The 18,173-nt window shown below is 46.3% G+C and overlaps 1 protein-coding gene across 1 annotated transcript; it reads right to left on the bottom strand.

Moving 5' to 3' along the window:
* Positions 1-796: 796 nt before the first annotated feature.
* Positions 797-17,113, bottom strand: LOC104509327 (protein transport protein Sec23A-like). Its single transcript, XM_010151224.1, is given in 20 exon segments — positions 797-1,046; positions 2,175-2,240; positions 3,381-3,536; positions 5,460-5,546; positions 6,368-6,529; positions 6,745-6,822; positions 8,110-8,263; positions 8,448-8,554; positions 9,388-9,477; positions 9,804-9,884; positions 10,063-10,186; positions 11,371-11,486; positions 12,642-12,800; positions 13,365-13,399; positions 13,402-13,496; positions 14,289-14,374; positions 14,721-14,957; positions 15,166-15,252; positions 15,860-15,917; positions 16,881-17,113. Coding segments are annotated over 20 exon segments (2,289 nt in total). The 5' UTR covers positions 17,102-17,113; the 3' UTR covers positions 797-956.
* Positions 17,114-18,173: the final 1,060 nt, after the last annotated feature.

Below are 18,173 nucleotides of genomic sequence, written 5' to 3'. Positions count from 1 at the left end.
CGAGGGGGCTGGTGCACGCATGCGCTCTGGCTGCGGGGCGGGAGCAGCGCTACTGCGGCGGAAGCAGGAAACCTGTGCCGCTGGAAAACACAGGGCCTGGGTGCGCTGTGAGGATGGCGGCAGGAAGAGGGACGAGCGGGTTGCAGGGCAGCGGTTGAGCACCGGGTTTGCGCGGGAGCTCCGCGACTGGCGCGGTGCAGGCGGCATGAGGCGATTGAGGCCGGCCCTGGGCGCCCGCCGGGACATCGCCTTAGGCCAGTGCAGCCCCCCAGTTAGCAACAGCTCCATCGCCGGTTGTGCTGAGAGTTCCCAACCCTACTAACGCTGTGCTGAAGCGAGAGAACGGAGGAGCTCATGTTCCTGCTTCACGGTGACCCAGAAGCACATCATCGTCATTGTCTCAAACCACGGGATGTGCGTGTGTCCCCCCTCCCTGCATCTGTCAAAGCATTCTCCACCATCCAGTACTTGTTCTACACTGTCTTGCCTTTAGGAGCTACTCGAAATTCTATTCAATAGCATGTACATACCCCGTGTACACGTTTTCAAAAATTAAAGGTACATAGGCCATCGCTCATACAGTTGAAATAGGGATACCACCAAACCGTAATGCTCTTACACAGTTTTAATTAGTACAGTCCCTGGTTGCTAAAAGACACCTTTTAAGAATACACAGCAATAAGAATTAGGCTGAAGACTTAAAATCTATACTGGCTAAAACATCCCTTAGCTCCGATTACAATGTATGAAAAACGTAAACAGAATATAGACAAAAGAGGATACAAATAACAATATCTAGAAGGGCCAAGTACAAAACTCTCCCCAAATATTTATTTCATTTCACACTTAAAAACCTCAGTCTAAAAAGAGCGAGAAGGAGATGCAAATAAATTGCTACACTTCTGTCATCAGCATGATCAGTGTATGTAACTCTTCTGTTCTCAGTTAGATCGAGGTCACGAGGCACTTGAAACTGCCAGCTTTTTCAGATGGTCCATGAATACCTGGAGACTAACATCATCTGTCAAGATTGGAGCTCCCGATTCCTGCAGAAAAATGAATTAATAATGAGCCTAAAATCGTGTTGTTAACACTGATGACTAACTGAAAGCAACAGAGGCCAGCACTCTGAGCTAACTGCCTGCCAAATCAACCACCTTTTTTCCTGCAAAAGACAGATACCTGGTGGAAAGATGCCACTCTGGCAATAGCACTAACACTATCCTCTAGAGCAATCACAACTACTGGAAAAAAAGAAAGTCTGTTCTTTCTAAAGCATTAGGAATTTTGCTGCTCAAAGCTCTACACAAACAATGTAAAGAAAGGATAAATGTCTAGTATTCCATATGCTAGTTACTTGTCCCAGAATACTAAATACATTGTGACCTAAAAGTTTTAAATCCTAGGGAAGGGTGAAGATAAATTTCTACATCAGCTCATCTGAAACTGTAACAGCATATTCTACATCAAATCAGCCGCTTCCTTCAGTAGCGGCCACCGCACAAAATTCTCCTGGTCTGCCTGTGACCCACATGTATGTGGGATACAGGAAGGGAGATCAAGGGGCAAAGCACCCTCTGTGGAGACCACTCATCTGCTGCCATCAAGCTGCCGAGGAACTGAGCTGTTGTGGCAGCACCTCTGTTTGAACAGCCATTCCTTGGATCCATTGAGAAAAAGCCCCAAAGTCAACTGGATTTTGCTAAAAATTTGGGGGGATTCAGTACAAGAACAGGAACACAAGTTTGGTCATCCAGGCTTGACAAGCTGTATCCTGATCATCTTGTCATCTAGTGCTCCCCACCAGTACCTGTTTATCTTATCAACCATGGACTTGAATAAGCAGGCTGAATAAATATCTAACCTGTTGAAGCTTTAGAGACTAATGTAATAAATGAGTTGTGTCTTTTAAAATGCTGCAAGTATTGCAGTCTCAGCTAGTAATTCCATTACTAGATCCTTTGGTACACAGAAATAACCTCAAAGCACTGTAAGATTTTCAAATCCAGTCACAGATGTCTGCAAAAAGCTCGCAGGTGAGAAATAAGAGGACAAGTGTAAGCTGCTCACAGTTTGTGGCCATGTGGTAAAGCAGGATGGCTACTGCGTAGGCAAATAGGTAAGTGTAGGTTTTAACAGTATTCCCAAACATGGGCAGCTCTTCCATCGCTTACCTGTCCCCAGGCATAGAGGTTATTGTGGGTCTGAGAAGGGTTCACTTTAGACAGGAGGAACCGGGCCTAACAAGACAAAACATCAGAGAAGCAGCTGTGTAAAATGACAGACCTGTTAGCTCCCTCAAGACTTCGTAGCGCCTTAGATACCTGAGTGATGTTTCTCTGCTTTTGCAAGCAGGTTACTAACGTAGTTACAGTCAACAGGTTTCAAGTCCAGAAACAGCCCTGCTCCACAGACAGCTTGGGTCCACAGGGCAGAGTGCTCTGCCGCAGCCAGCGGTGCTTCCTGGCAGGGCAGCTCTGGTTCCATGCGACACGGCAGGTCCCCAGCACTCTGCCTCGCATGCCCTCATCCGCTCTTAGAAAGGAGGTCAGTGGAGGGCCAGCGTAGCATTGTCACATCAAAAATTAATACCAAATCTTTGTTTTGGAGCACCAGTTCCTGCCTCTGCCCTGCCACAAACAAGTCAGGCACAGACAAGCACAGCAAAACTGCAGTTCCAAGAGGAGAAAAACCAAGAACAATTTTCTGTCCTCATTCGGCATAGAGAATAAGGGAACAGATGGTCAATCATTCAGCATAACTTACTGTCCTAGCAAGCCAGCTGCACTCCCCATGTCTTGGGTAAGTTTAGATACAGAGCCAAACCATTTCTTTCTGACCTCTACGGGGAACAAAAAGACGTTTAAGATGGCTTTTTGGTGTTTTTTTCCCCTCATTTTCAGATTTCAAAAGCATATTCAGCAAGTGATGTCTTATTAAAAGACAAAGCTGTAGTAAAAGGGCCTGTCATGACAGGACAAGGGGTAATGGGTTTAAATTGAAAGTGGGGAGGTTTAGATTAGATATCAGGAAGAAGTTCTTCCCGGAGAGGGTGGTGAGGCACTGGAACAGGTTGCCCAGAGAAGCTCTCGATGCCCCATCCCTGGAAGTGTTCAAGGCTGGACGATGCTTTGAGCAACCTGGTTTAGTGGAAGGTGTCCCTGCCCATGGCAGGGGGGTTGGAACTAGATGATCTTTAAGGTACCTTCCAACCCAAACCATTCTATGGTAAAAGCTCATGAGAAAACATGCAAACTCTGTACTTTGAAGAGCTAAACCGCTACCGTATTTAACTTACAGAACCATCCTTTTAGTAAAGCAGAAAGACAGCTGTTTGCTCTATTCAACAATGGAAAGAGTTCCTCGATAAACCTCCTTACCTGACTGCCCCCATGCTCAGTGTGGATGTAACGCGGCATTGGGAATCTAGTCTGCAAGATTTCCTGGGCATCATCCAGGGGGGCTTGCAGTAGGTGCTTGAAGTTTTCATATTCAGGCAAGTCTTGGTAACCAGCTTTCTGCCACTGTGCAATAGTCTATTAACGGGACAAAGAAATGAAAGGACAGTAGAGATGTCTGCAAGTCTCCCCTTTTTAACCTGCACACCTTAAGGCAGCACAGCGTTACATGTACTTCTGCTTACAGGGCAGATGTGTGCTTTGACTACTTTGGCAATAACATTACTTAGCTTCTGTCCCTGAATTTAAGAACAGGCACTCAACACAAAATCTGGTAGCAGTTTGTGCAGTGCAAGAGCAATTGGTTGAAAATCATCTTCAAGCCTTTATGTTTCAGCCCATGCCAAGACAGAAACACAAAGCATTTCTAAATCACTGACACTTTGAATCTGACCCGGTCTTAAATTAAGCAGCGATTGCCTTACAGTATTTCCAAGGTACGTAACCATATGTACCTGACGACTGTGCTATACACACACAGGTGACACACTCAGCTCTTCCTGTGTCTGTTTTACCCAGTTACTGGGTGTCTTGCTCTGCAGCAGTAGGTAGAAACTGTTTAAGGTAACTGGAAGATTTACTGTCACTGTTGACTCAAGTGTTCAACTCCTGTTCATGTCAATCGGGCATCCCTGCTCACTTCTCAAAGGGAACAAATCCTATGCAGAGTGAAGCCGGGAGCTAACAGCGGAGCTGCAGCAAACTACCATGGGACACTTCAAGCATTCTAATAACAGTCATTAAATGAAGTAGCTTAGTTCAAAAACAAAGGGAAGAGTTCAAATGTCTCCCAGAAAGTTTTCACCAATAGGAACGTTTGACCATAAACCACAGTGGGTTTATTTAAACTACCCCAATCCATGTTTAGGCAGAATAAACTGCATGAGGGTCACCTCCCAAGCAGGACTAGAGAAGAGAAGGCTCCGGGGAGACCTTATAGCACCTTCCAGTACCTGAAGGGGCTACAAGGAAGCTGGGGGGGCCTTTTTACAAGGGCCTGTAGTGACAGGACAAGGGGTAACAGGTTTAAATTGAAAGTGGGGAGGTTTAGATTGGACACCAGGAAGAACTTCTTCCCGGAGAGGGTGGTGAGGCACTGGAACAGGTTGCCCAGAGAAGCTCTGGATGCCCCATCCCTGGAAGTGTTCAAGGCCAGGCTGGATGAGGCTTTGAGCAACCTGGTCTAGGGGAAGGTGTCCCTGCCCATGGCAGGGGGGTTGGAACTAGATGGTCTTTAAGGGGCCTTCCGACACAAACCATTCTATGATTCTATGATTATAAAAGATATGAGGGGAAAAAAGGCATCAAAGAACAGGGAGATTTCCAAAGAAGAAAGCCAGCTTCCTCTTCATCCATTACCCTGTAACTAATTCAGGGGGTGAGACATTTCTATCACTCAGGTACAGTCGCATACCACTCCCTCCCAAAACCTGGCAGGACTGAATCACAGGTCTACACACCTGCATACTGAGGAGGCACTGGAAAGCCAAGGCTCTTCATACTGGTGTAAATCTGGATGTTTAGAAAGGGCTGGTACCTAAGCGCTTCTCTCAGTCATGATGGAAGGAATATAGGAGCAGCTGTCACAAACACCCAGTATTTAAAAGCAAAAACTGGAAAAATTCATGACTGATTTCTTTAAGAGCAGCAGCATTTTAGTGTCAAAACCCAGGACCCAAGTATATCACGTATCAGAAAAATCAAACTGCAGCTCTCTGCCCTGCTCAGTTTCAAGTTTCTCCGGCCTTTTCCCAGCACGGTAAGGGCCCATCTTCATAACCAAGCTAACCTGACAGCTATTCTTCAGTGCAGAAGACATCCTTAGTGACTCTTGTAGGACTTTCTTGTTGTCAGAACGTGTGGTAATCACATTACAACCGGCGGCATGTCATTATGGTAGTGTGGGATTTGCCAGTAGCTCTTCTTATACACACAGTGACACTGTCCACACGCATGGCAGGAGGGAAGGAGTGCAGAGAAAGAGAACGTATTTCACTGTACCTCACCAAGGTAGATAACTATCTGGAAGAAAGTATCCATCAGTAGGATTCTGTCGGGAAGAATACTGCTGCTGTCCAAAAGCACTGGCTGGGGAAAATAAAGAGGAAAGTCAGGCACCACTATGCCCTCAGAACTGTATCAACCTTCATGGTTGGCCAAAGAGCTGCTCAGCCCAGCCCTACAGACACAGCTCTACCAACAGCTGCTCGGCCCCTGTGAACACCCTGCAGAGCATCACTGAAGGGAGCAGCACGTTACCAGCGACCCTGTGAAATGCAGGATGTGAGAAAGCAATTTCTGTGGCTATCCAAGTCTAATCTGAAATACCCTTGAAAAAAGGTTCTCACGAATAATAAGGAATCACACGAGAACTGTGGCAAATGCTGCCAAGGTTTCAGAAAGTTATTCCAGCAGCTTCTGCGTTTCTTTCCTGCCAGACACACTCCTTTCAAGGAAACTGTCAGTATAAGGGAATCCAAGTCTGTCCAGTGAATATTTGCACATATTTTAACATTGCTGCATAAACAACTGAAAACAAGCAGCTGGTCGGAGATTATGACCTGGAAGGGCTGAGGCTTGCTGACTTACACAGTGGAGATGGCAGCCTCTGGCACAGAAGCAAGTGATACTGGCAGCCACAATAGCCACTGGATGCTGGGGAGTGGGAGCTGTGGCTTGGCAGGGAGAAGGGGGTTTGGGGAGGCTGGGTTTGAGGGGGGGTTGGCTTTTTTTTAATCAAAGCTATAGGCTTACTGAAAAGGCAATTCATATTTGCCCCATCTCATCTTTTAATAATGACATTGATTAAAAAACTATATATGGGGGCCTTTTTGCTGAAATAGCGTTACTCTGACTGAATACTTGTTATTTTGGATTGATCCACCTCTTCCTGTTAAACAGGGACTCACCTCAGGAGGTCCATGGAAAGAATAAGCATAAAGGATGGGCTGGATCATAGTGAGAGACTGGGTCAGATCTTGCCTAGCAAAGTGGTGACGGTAGTAAGAAGATTCATCTGGACTGTTGTTGAAGACCTGCAGGAACGGGGAGCGTCGCAGATGGAACATGAACTGCACCGGGAAGATGAGTGAGAAAAGAAATGTCAGCAAGTTGCCAAAACTTCTGTACTCACGTCCAATCTTTCTGAACAGCAGATTCTTTGAGGAGCCTACCCCTTATGAACTCCACAGAGTTCTTCCCTTGTCAGTCATCTGCAGCACTGAACTACAGGACCAGCCCACCACATTAACAAAGCATCTCTCTCCCCTCCTGAATCCGATCTTACCTGGGGATATAAAGAAAATGATTCTGACAATCTGAAGGAATTGGGATCATCTTTGTTGTATTGTCCAAATTTCTGACACTGTTGGAAGCAAAATGGATACTTTGGTTATCTCTCCCATGGTTTCTTTTTAAGGAATTAACAACCTTTTTTTTTTTTTTTTGAAAGGTGTTCTTTTGGTTGTTTTTAAACAAAGCAACCAAGGCATGAAAGTGACAATAACAAGTACTAGAAAATTTAAATTGAGATTAAATCTAGATTTGAAATTATCTAAGATTGAAAGAAATAAGGCTTCTAGTATTACTCAATTTTTTCCATTCCATCAGGGACATTACGTTATCCCTAAGCTGCTTTCTACACTGTGAAACACTTCTGCAGCAGCTCTACTTCCTTCTAGAGCAGCAGCAGACTGGCATTTTCAACTGCTTCACTAAAAATAAGAAGCATTGATGGTTTTAGCAATTTAACTACAAATGACTCCACAACCATTTCAGCATGCCCATGTGTGTTTTGGTGCTCAAATCTTTATTTGATGAGGACCCTGGTTCTTCCGTGTCTGATATGCCGTATCTATTAGTGTGAACTCCACATGGGTGTTTGGACAAAGCCAGAACTGGGTTAGGCAATTCAGGCTTGTGAAATTCCAACAAGAAACACTATGAAGTTGCCGATGTGATTACTACCCTGAACTTGGCACCGGTGATCCCACATCTGGATGCTGTGTCCAGCTCAGGGCTCCCCAGTGCGAGACAGACACGGATATACTGGAGTGAGTTTAGTAGAGGCCACCAAGGTGGTCAGGGGATGGAGCACCTCATGTAAAAAGGCTGAAGAAGCCTTTGGTAAAGAGTGGGATCAGGGAGTCATATCGCTGTCTACAGCTACCCGATGGGAAACTGGAGAAAAGGAAATTCTGATGGGGGCAGGGAAGAAAAAAAAAAAAAAAAAAAAAAAAAAAAGCAAAGCGACTGTGATCAGACACTGGGACAGGTTGTCAAGAGAAGCAAGAGAACCTCCCCCTTTGGAGATTTTCAAAACTCAGCTGAAGACCTGCAGCAACCTGCTCTAGCTTCAAAGCTGGCCCTACTCTGAGCAGGGGGGTTTGGACCAGAGACCTACAGAGGTCCCCTCCCACCTGCATTATGCTGTGTTTCACTTCTTTATTCTCAGGTTTAACCATTTTAGCATGACGGGATGTTTACATACCCTGATCATACTGGCTTCTGAGCTATCGCATGCTACAACTACATGACCGGGATGAGAACAGAGATGAAGCAAGTCAATCAGGAAAAAGACTGGGGTTTTCATTTCCAGAGACCATTTTGACTAAAATCAAGAATGCATCCAACTGCAACCTGTTGGTCTTACCAGTCTGATCAGCTGCCTGTCCAGCCATCGCAGGACATCGGGTCCCTCCTCCGATTCAGCTCTGTACACCCCCAGTCGTGCCATCAGCACAGCAGCTGCTTCCTGGTCAAACGCAGCTTCTATGTGCTGGAGTTGACTCTGCGCGTCTGCCCAGCTATGGGGTTAGTAAAGGGTTAGTGCTACGTGCATTCACCTCCAGCAAAACCCAAACCAGATTCATCCTCCCTGTGCCAAATACTCTGCAGCCAGCATGCGCTACATAAAGCTGGAAAAATTCCAGCACAGACTGCAGCTGAAGTTTCTGCCAATCTGCCGAAGAACGGGCACGAGATACTCACTTTCTGGCTATGGTGGTGACGCGAATGCGTTTCTGTCTACTGGAGTGCTGGTACTGAGTGACAAACTGCACTGCCCCTCTGCCTCCCTGAGGTATCGGTGCGTTGTGCTGCAAACGAAACAAGGTAAGCCTTCAAAACGGGCGGGCTTTTCCGTAACTCTGCACACTGCAGAGAACTCTACGGCATCATATGAGCAATTATAGAATAAGTACACGCTGGCGATGGACCAGCAAAAAGAGACACGTCTGTTAGTGCTGTGTTTTCCAGCAGCCGTTTTCGGAGTCACATGCTGCTGGGCCCATTTAATATTGTGAGTGACACTACCTCAGCTTGTTCCCAAAGGATGGCAGCAACTTAGCATCTCTATAGCAATGAACGTAAGAATGGTAGTAGAGATCTGAGCAAAGGTCCCGTGAGTCCGCCATCCTATTCCCAACAGTAACAAGCCCATACAGCAGACAAGACAGAGAGACACCCCTGGAATAGAATTCCTTCCAGGGGGCCTTCCTAGGTTCTAGCTGCCACATGCTCAGAAACTTCCCCAGCCAAACGTTGCTTCTGAGTCATCGAGTTATTACAACTTGGAGGACCAACTCTCCAAGAATTTGAATGTATTTATACTTTCATTCTCCACAGCACTTACTGGCAGAAAGATAATCTCTTCCTTGTTAAATAAATACCATAGGAAGAAGACAAAGAACGCAGGTTTTGTACAGAACAAAAGTATTAGGCAACTTATGCATATGAAAACAACCTGTGAAACCATATCTTTGGCACAAAACACTTGGTTGCTTTGCAACCATTCGTCTGCCACACAGGCGGTGTCACTGAATTTCCTGACCCTGTCACAAACAAATACTCTGGTGTGTAAAAAAGACGACAAAAACAAAAACCAACAACAAACAAAACAAAACAAAAAAAAAGAGAACTCAGGACTGACCTGATTTACCACTTCAAAGTAAATGGCCAGAGTTGTGCTGGGATCCAGACTACAAATTTTCCATTGAGACGTTCCTCCAATGCCAAGCTCCTGCACAGGATCAAAAAGAAAGCAGCATTTTTGTCTAGCAGCACCTAAGGCAAGCTTATGTTAAAACCTGGTCAGAAGCAGTTGTTGTGTCTTTATCAAGCTTTTTATCTTTTGGGTTTGAATGAAGCTACTGAAGGGCATACAGCTAAAAGAAAGCCTTAGGAACAAGAATTTAGGCTAGGAAAGACTGTCTTTTCCTAGGGATGTTTTCAAATTGTTCTTCTCCTTGAAAACTCTGACATTCTAGCTGAACAGCAGGACTAGACATAAACTTTGCACTGTTTATTTATTTCTTTATTAAAGATTATTCCATGTCAGAAACTTACATTTTCAGAGACACATGGCCCTTTAGCATTCAGGGATATGCATGGTCCAATAGCTCCTGCAATTTTCAGCTCCCTAGAGGTCTAGAATAAGGAAAAAAAAGTTGTGGTTTTGGTTGTTGGTGCTTTTTTAAATTAAAACAGGCAGTCCGGCTGACCTCAAACATGAAGAATTTTCTACACCACAGATACTTGATCAACTTTTGAATAAACAGCACTTGTATTTCTCAGTTAATGTCACACAACAAAACTGATGTCTCACCTTCACGTCCAAAGTTGCACCAAAAGCCATCCGAAATTCCCCATTGAACCCTTTGTTAAATACCCGCTGGAAGGTCTGCTTGAAGAGGGAAGTGTTGAAGGAGTCTCCCATCACCATGTGTCCTCTGGGAAAGAAAAAAATGACACAAGGGAACTGAAGCAACTGGGAACTAGGCGTAAAGCACAAAGGATACATCTCTCCAACTGTCATGCATGTGAAGACGTGCAGAAACTGTTTCAGAGCATGCCTTTGCATAGGCAGAATTCACATCAGGGAACGCAGGTTCATCGATGCCTCCTCCAAAGCCAGACAAGTTAATGCTCCATCTCCGCCAGCTTGCCATCTCTCTTTCTTGCCATCCCTTTAGCTGCCTTAAAAATACTGCAGTGCCAACAGTCAGACACATCCCAACCCAGGGAAGAGCCCAGCCTGCGTTCCCTAAGCAGTGCTGGAACCACTCACACTAAGGAGAGGACAGCTGCAGCCCTGCAGCACGAGGATGGGTGCATGGACCTGTGCTGTGCCTCTCCCAGGTGCCTCAGTAAGCCCAGGCCTGATCAGATGGAGCTTAGTAATACAACCAAAGGGTCAATCTCTCTTCTGCTTACTGAGTATTAGGTGATCGTTGACACATGCCCTGTGTTTGCTCAAAACAACCTGACTCCCCAGACACAGCAGAAATGGGCAGCAAGACATGCCAAGTCCCCAAAAGATCCGGTTGAGCACACAGCCTCCCTCACAGAGACCATAAGGTTTTCAGCAATATGCAACACAGACAGTTACCCCTTAGAGATGTCAGTTAAAACTAGATCCATGGAAGCCAAGAATCCCTGGAGAAAGCTCAGGTGAGCTGTTAAGCAGAGAAAATCTGGCCCACACAAGGAAAGCATCTATCCCCCACGCCTGACGCTCTGCTCTTCTGGTAGTACATCAGTTATGCACACACCATGAAGCACTGCATCTCTATCCCATAAATTCTGGGAAGGATACTTGCTATGTCCCAAGGAGGCAGAAGGCATTTGCAAAAGACATGTTGCACCATGCTTTAGAATACCTTTCTCAAAGCAGAACATCAAGTTTTCTACCAGCAGTGCTAATTCACATGCTGTTTTGAGACTTCAGAAACGTGGACTGGGATCAGGGGAGGTTTGCCATATAATTCCTGGCAAATGCAAACCAGTTTAGAAGAGGATGATAAAAACCTCACTCTTTTGCCCTGACTGCAAACGTAACTGATTTCTGCACCGTTCTCCCCCTCAAAAAAACCCAAACAGGTGCCAACCGCACGCTCTCACACTATGAACGTACCCGGTGAGGTTTGCACAACACTTCATCTCCAGCAGCCCAGTCTGATCCAGGGCGCAGGCATAGATGTCGATGCAATGTCCGTTGGCTGCAGTGCGGTTAGCCAAAGTCTCGTAGTGCTGGGGAAAACACACACAGTGTTTAGGGCGCCACAAAGGGCAACTTTTCTACTGCTCTCAGCTGAGGCCAACACGTGAAACGCAAGGTACAGATGAAGCAATTACCAGGGCTGTGGTAACTAAAGAGCTCATACTGCTCTGCTGGAGCATGCTTCTCCCTCCTAGGATGCTTGCACTTGGATGAGCTTGAGACGTATGTCACCAATACAAAGAGTGCACGAGTTGCATGGGATCTTCGTGATAACACCGTGGAAACCCAAAGGTTTTCTGGCGAGTGTTACAGGTGTCAAACTGCCTCTTCTCATCTGACAGACACGTCACGTCACAGAATCACAGAATGGTTTGGCTTGAAAGGGACCTTAAAGACCATCTAGTTCCAACCCCCTGCCATGGGCAGGGACACCTTCCACCAGACCAGGTTGCTCAAAGCCTCATCCAGCCTGGCCTTGAAGACAGCCAGCGATGGGGCATCCACAGCTTCTCTGGGCAACCTGTGCCAGTGCCTCCCCCCCCTCTCCGGGAAGAATTTCTTCCTGATATCTAATCTAAACCTCCCCACTTTCAATTTAAACCCGTTACCCCTTGTCCTGTCTCTAGAGGCCCTTGTAAAAAGTCCCCCCCAGCTTCCTTGTCGGCCCCTTCAGGTACTGGAAGACTGCTGTAAGTCCCACATGTATACTATTTTAACTGTTGTTTCATATGACAAGAAGACAAAGGAGGCTTTCTGGACGTGACTGATTCTTGGAAGGCAGTTTTGCTCCTCTCCAGAAGGAGATAAAATGATGTTGATGAACAAACTCTTCACCCACCATCAGCTAAGAAACTACACTGAAATACTTTTTTCTCTGAGAAGGCACAAGACTGTACTGCAGAAACAACTAGGAAGAAGTAAGTTTTACGCTTCCCTTGACCATTCTCACAATGTAATGTACACAAACACACTCCGGCCCTTCAAGGACAACCATGCAAATATCTGGACATACTGTTCCCACATCGAGAGAATGGAGTATGTTTGTTCCCTGGAGGAGGACATGGGGCAGCTATCAACACAGCAGTGTGTGTATGTTTGTATGGTGTCCTGTCCCCTCCATTTAGCGTTCTGACACAACATTCAGTTTTGGCTTTCAAATACACCCAGCAGGCGCCAGCACCTACTTTGGTGGCCTTCTTCATGAACCTTGCGTTGTCCTTCTCTATGTCGTGCCAAGAACGGATGGGCGTTTTCAGTTCTTCTCCTACCACCATGCCCGGCCCTTGTGTTGGTGGCCCACCTGTAAACAGCATTATTCTGGCCCCTGTGTTTGGAAATGTGCCCTAAAATAAAAATACTTTAGTCAGAGAGAGAGTCGGGGGAAAAAAAGAAAATAAAAAAGGAGAGATTGATTAAATGGCAACAATGCTTTAGAGAAGCACCTGCATGTGTTTCTGCAACGTCATTAGGGACCTGTGTCTGCTAGAGGCCACCCTGATAAACAGCGATGCATTTCCTGACAGTCACAGCACTTCCAAGTTCAGCCTCAAGCTACGCCAAGCTTCATGTCTTCACAACAGGAAGCAGGCAGTTTCTGTTCGTTTTACTTGTATCCAGATGACCCTCAGATAAACCCAGTGCATAGTTTCACCTCCACATGGCCATACGCACAATAATGGGAGACCTTTAAACACCTGCATATTTCACCATGTACATGTGAACCCCCAGCCCACCCTACAGCAGCTGGTGCTAAAGCATGTCGCACGTCAGCGGAGACAAACTGCAGCTCTGCCGCCCAGCGTGACCGGGCCGCAGACCGAGCTGGACCGACACCCGCGCGCGTCTCAGCAAGGACTGCCAGGTGCTTATTTTGACCCGCTCATCTCGAACAGCAGCACCAAGAGTACCTCCAGCAAGCCAACAGCAATCGAAAGAGCTACTAAGGCCTCTGTCCCTGAGTCACTGGCCATGGGTCCCTTTGCAGTTCTCCAAGCAGATCTGTTAAATTCATGTCAATCTTATGTACTGGCTGCAGAAACCTGCAAAAATTCAAATGAAATGTTTTCCTGCTTGCAAGTCCTTTCAGTTTAGAGAAGAAAGCTCCTCTTTGTTCCCAGCACACATAAATTGCACTGAGATAGTTATCAGAACCAAAAAGCCCTGTGGTATGTTCCTTTCTTACATCCAAACTTTCCAAGGTAACAGGCATGTGCAAAATAAAAAACTTGACCAAAGCAAGACATCAGGAACTGACACAAAGGCAAAGTCACGTCAAGCATAGGAAAGAACTTCAATGGTGATTTAGTCTACCAAAATGCACAAGAGCTGCCACTGAAAAAGAGGAGCTCAGAACGAGAAAACTGTATTCAACAGAGGCAAATACAGCTTTACAGTTCAGGGGTCGCTGCTTGCCTGTCAATCATTTTTTGGACTTGCTGGGTCAGGGGGTAGGAGGTGGTATGTAGGAGTGTTATGCATCAGGACCCCCATTGGCATGTCAATCAAAACAACAGGCCTTTGCTCCAAACAACTCCTGAGCGTATGTTTTCCAAAGACAGCTAATCCATGTTTTTCAAGAAGAAATCCAGCCTGAATGGCAATCACATTCTTGCAACTGCAAAACCAAGATACTACAGAAGATACTACCATTGCCTGCAGCTCTAGTAAATTCCATCCATATGTATCACTTGGTGTAGGAAATAACTGTGACAAGACAAGACCATTTAAATCTTCTTACAAAGACTACTCTTGGGAAACCCAGGTTTAGAATCATGACCCCAGAGGGGCATAAAACATATGCCCTGCTCTTCTGCTGTGCTAGTGCAGCTTACCTGCTTGAAATAACAGGTTGTTCCGGTGTCTGAAGAGGTCTTCCCTGTTGAACGGGGACAGCTGGCCTTGAAAGCCCCAGCATATCCTAGAGAATAGTAAAGAGGTGGCAGAGGAGATGTATTATTGAAACACTGAACAAGTTATTTGCTGTCAAGCAATATATCCTGAGGCCTGCAATACTGCAACATTAAATACATTAAGATCTGTGAAGTTATTAATCCTTGCACTCTCATTAGGAATGGATCAATGGGTCCATCACACAAGATACACAAACTCTATCTTGGACAAGCTTCCAAGGAATTTACAAAGGCAAAAAGACAGGACAGATATTGGGATAATCTCCTGCCCAAGGGTCCAGCACGTGAAAGACCAGCAGTGGTGTCAACAGAGCTAACAGGAACAAGCCACTGCCTAAGAGAGACAGAACGTACCTGTATTTGCTTGGCTGTCAGGTCCTTTGTGCCCCTAAACACGTAGCTCTTGGAAATCGCTTCACAGCTCAGCTCATGAACCTGGACCATCCTGCCGAAGGTGATAAGCCCCACCAGAGCTTCAGCAGGCAGCAAGCTTAGGGACATCTGGAGTGACTCCTTCAGTGCCTGCAAGTCCTCCTCTTCCAAGCACGTGTCAACGACATACAGGAAGATCAATGGCGTCTGTGGACCTCGCTAATGTGGAAAGAGATGGATTTAATAGGTGTGTGCACATGCCGGGTGACACTTTATAATGCCTCCAGCCAACAAAAAGCAAGGACTACTGTAAGCACCTTGCAGAAATGTTATTTGTTTGCATAATCTTAAGTAAACCTAATACATACATAAACTGTCACAAACAAGACAATTCTGGAGGCTTCAAACTTGCCTATGATTCATTTACCTGCACTATATATTCAACTGTTGAAAACTGAGGCATAAGCTCTGCTGGCTGATTGACTTCGGATATGCCTGCATATGCTGGAGGGAACTGAAAGAAGGAGAACAAAAAATTAGGAAAAGGAAGTTGCAGGACAGAAATGTAGGCCCCTCCTCCACAGTACAACACTGCCCTGCTCATGATATGGTTGTTCAACTTGTTTACCACCGCTGTACCAGCCTGATTAATTCATGACAAGAGACCTCTCCTGCTGTTTTCCTAAGCACAAACAAGTGGCCAGCAGCAGGGATGGCTGCTCAATCCAGTGTAAATGAAAGGTGGGACTGAGGCAGCTGAAATTCATTTAGCCATTCAACAGTTTCTGACAAGGAAAGTCTACTCAAAACTAGTGAATTTCATACTCAGCACGAACAGTAAGTGTCAAGTGCAAAAAACACACTGGAAACAGGTGGACAAAATAGCATTTTTATCATCTTCTTATGCCCTGCATGCTGGTAAAATCACTGGCAAAACTGAACTGAAAGACAGGATGTCAGGTAAAACGGACCATTAGCAAGTACTCTGGCCTGGGTTCAGCAAAAGGCCAAGGGAAGGGACCTAGAAAAATGGAATTTATACTTAACATCCTTTGCCAGAGGAGGCCATCCATAAAATGTTCACTGAAAAGATGGAAGGGCTGCTTCGTTTTCCAACTTACCTGATTTCTCTGAAAACAGAAGTTACAAGCCCAGAGCTTGGCTCGATAGTCAACCTGGCTGCAAGGGAAAGATGAGGCATCAGTACAACTGTAAGAACAATTTTACAGCGCAGCTTCACAGCACTGAGGAAGAAACAGAATATGAGACATTCCAACTTGAACAATGAGAGTTTTAGGGATTCAGGCTCTAACTCTATTGCCAGCAAGTCCATTAGCTCACCCAGCCCTGCCACTTCCAGGTTTGTCAGCATAATGGACCACCAACAGCTCTCTGCAGCTTAGCCTTTGGCAGACAAAGACTTGGGCCTAATCATTCTTTCACTACACTTGGGCTTATCTCGGTCATCTTACTGTTTGTACAGCTGGAGGACACAAGAACTCCAGGCCCAGAGCAGCAGGAGCCACTCACCCAGATCCTGCGCAAACACTTAACAAATAGGCCGTTCCCTGCCCCGAAGAGTTTACTCTCCTCCGCCCGTTACATCCTGTAACTGCTGGTGCAGTAAAGCCTGGCCATAGTCTTACTTCATGAGCTCCATCTCCTCTTACTTCCTCTTACTGTCTTCCCTTTTTTTTCTTAGCCCAATGCCATGCTCTGAGTATGTACAATCGTCACGTGATTTGGGGACTGAGACTACCCTTCTTAAACTCTCAGCAACACTTCAAAGAAAACCTTGGTACTCACCCTTGAACTCACTGACAAGCAGCAGGATGTGTAGGAAGCAGGAAACCATGCGAACATCACAGCCCAGGGGACAGCATCAGTGTAATCAATACTGTCTGCCTCAAAAGCCTCCCCAAAGGCACCCCCCTCGCCTCCGTTTCTAGCAGTTCGAGTAACGGGCTGGCATCCCACACATCCCGTTAGACACACACGGATTTTAACGAACCCACAATACCAAAATGAAAGAGGCTGCCAGGCACCGGGCAGAGAAAAAGTGGAATAAGGAAGTAGTGGTGTTCAGATAAAAACCAGATGCTATCCAGCCTCTCTCAACATCCCCAGCCAAGAAATTCATACCAGAGTGGGTTGAGCACCGCTTTGCAGGTCGGCCTGCTACAAAGCACCGGTTCATACTGCACAGGCGGCAGATCAAGACGCTCCTTCAGTGGGGTCAGAAGACAGGCCAGGGGGACGACCATCCTTGTGGCCTCCAGCCTGCTGGAGGGCCACACGTTCCAGCTGAAACGCACTCCGTCACGCTCCTCATTTTGCTGGATGAACTCCAGGTAGCTCGCCATGGGACTGCAGAAGCTCTGAAAGGGTATAAGGAACACACGTTCAGGCAGCGTTTGCCTGTTCGGACAAGAGTCTGCAAAGGAAGTCAGCGGATCAACGATGTGAAGGCACAAGACATCACAGGACAAAGCCAATATGTTAAAAGGAGTTAATCCCATTATCAAATGAACCATGTGACTACATTAATCTCTTCCGTCCAGTGCTCTTATGAACATCCCAGACAATTAAAACCCCACCAAATCCAAAGAAGGAAGAAGAAGAAAATCTGACATCAAAACCAGAAAGATCTGGCTTTCTCCTGATCCACATTCAACATTCCAACAGCCAGTCAGCCTCAAGCTGGCCTCAAGGCAATCCTGCCTGGCTCACGTTGGTAAAGGAAAACAGGCCACACACCCTGAAGCCTTGGCTGAAACCCTGGGGGGAGAAAAGGTGGGTCAAGTCTGACACCAAAACACTCATCACAAATGTCATCTGGTTGCCAGCCTGCCCCGCTTCAGATGGAAAGCAGCACGTGACAAAAAGGTCAAAAAAGGTCTTTGGTGATTTTTGATGCTCCCTGTGCATGGCAGTGTGTCCCGCTCCCAGTAAGGGAAGAACAGAGAGTCCATCAGACTTCAGAAAAGGCACTGTTCCCAGAGGGGTATTCCCAGCACACCAGACAAGTCACTCTCTCTATTTCCTTACTAAGCTCTTCACAGTCAGATGCCAACAACAGCTCCCCTTGGTACCTTTGATGTCTCGAGGACAAGCCTACAGAAAAACTCCCCCTCGGGTCCAGCCACAAACACCACACAGCACTGGCAGCGACTCGGAGAGCCAAGAGCAGCAGCACCACGACCTGCTCCAGCCAAGGAAACTCGGAAACCGGCAGCTGCAGATGCTCCAGGATAACCTTATTCCTGGTCCTCCCTGCAGACAGCGGATTCAGGAGGGCCGCAGGTATGAGAGATCAGAAGCATCACCTACTCCAAAGGAGAAGTTTTGATGTAAAATTTTCCTGCAAACCTCCAAACTCCTCGCTGTTTTCTTTGTCCTTTCTATTAAGGATGTAAATCAAGCTCACGAGCACTG

Source organism: Eurypyga helias, unplaced genomic scaffold (assembly GCF_000690775.1).
Source record: "Eurypyga helias isolate BGI_N326 unplaced genomic scaffold, ASM69077v1 scaffold43404, whole genome shotgun sequence".
In the NCBI taxonomy this organism is placed as follows: domain Eukaryota; kingdom Metazoa; phylum Chordata; class Aves; order Eurypygiformes; family Eurypygidae; genus Eurypyga; species Eurypyga helias.
The sequence above is the reverse complement of the archived record's forward strand: the minus strand, read 5'-3'. Positions and strand labels throughout refer to the sequence as shown.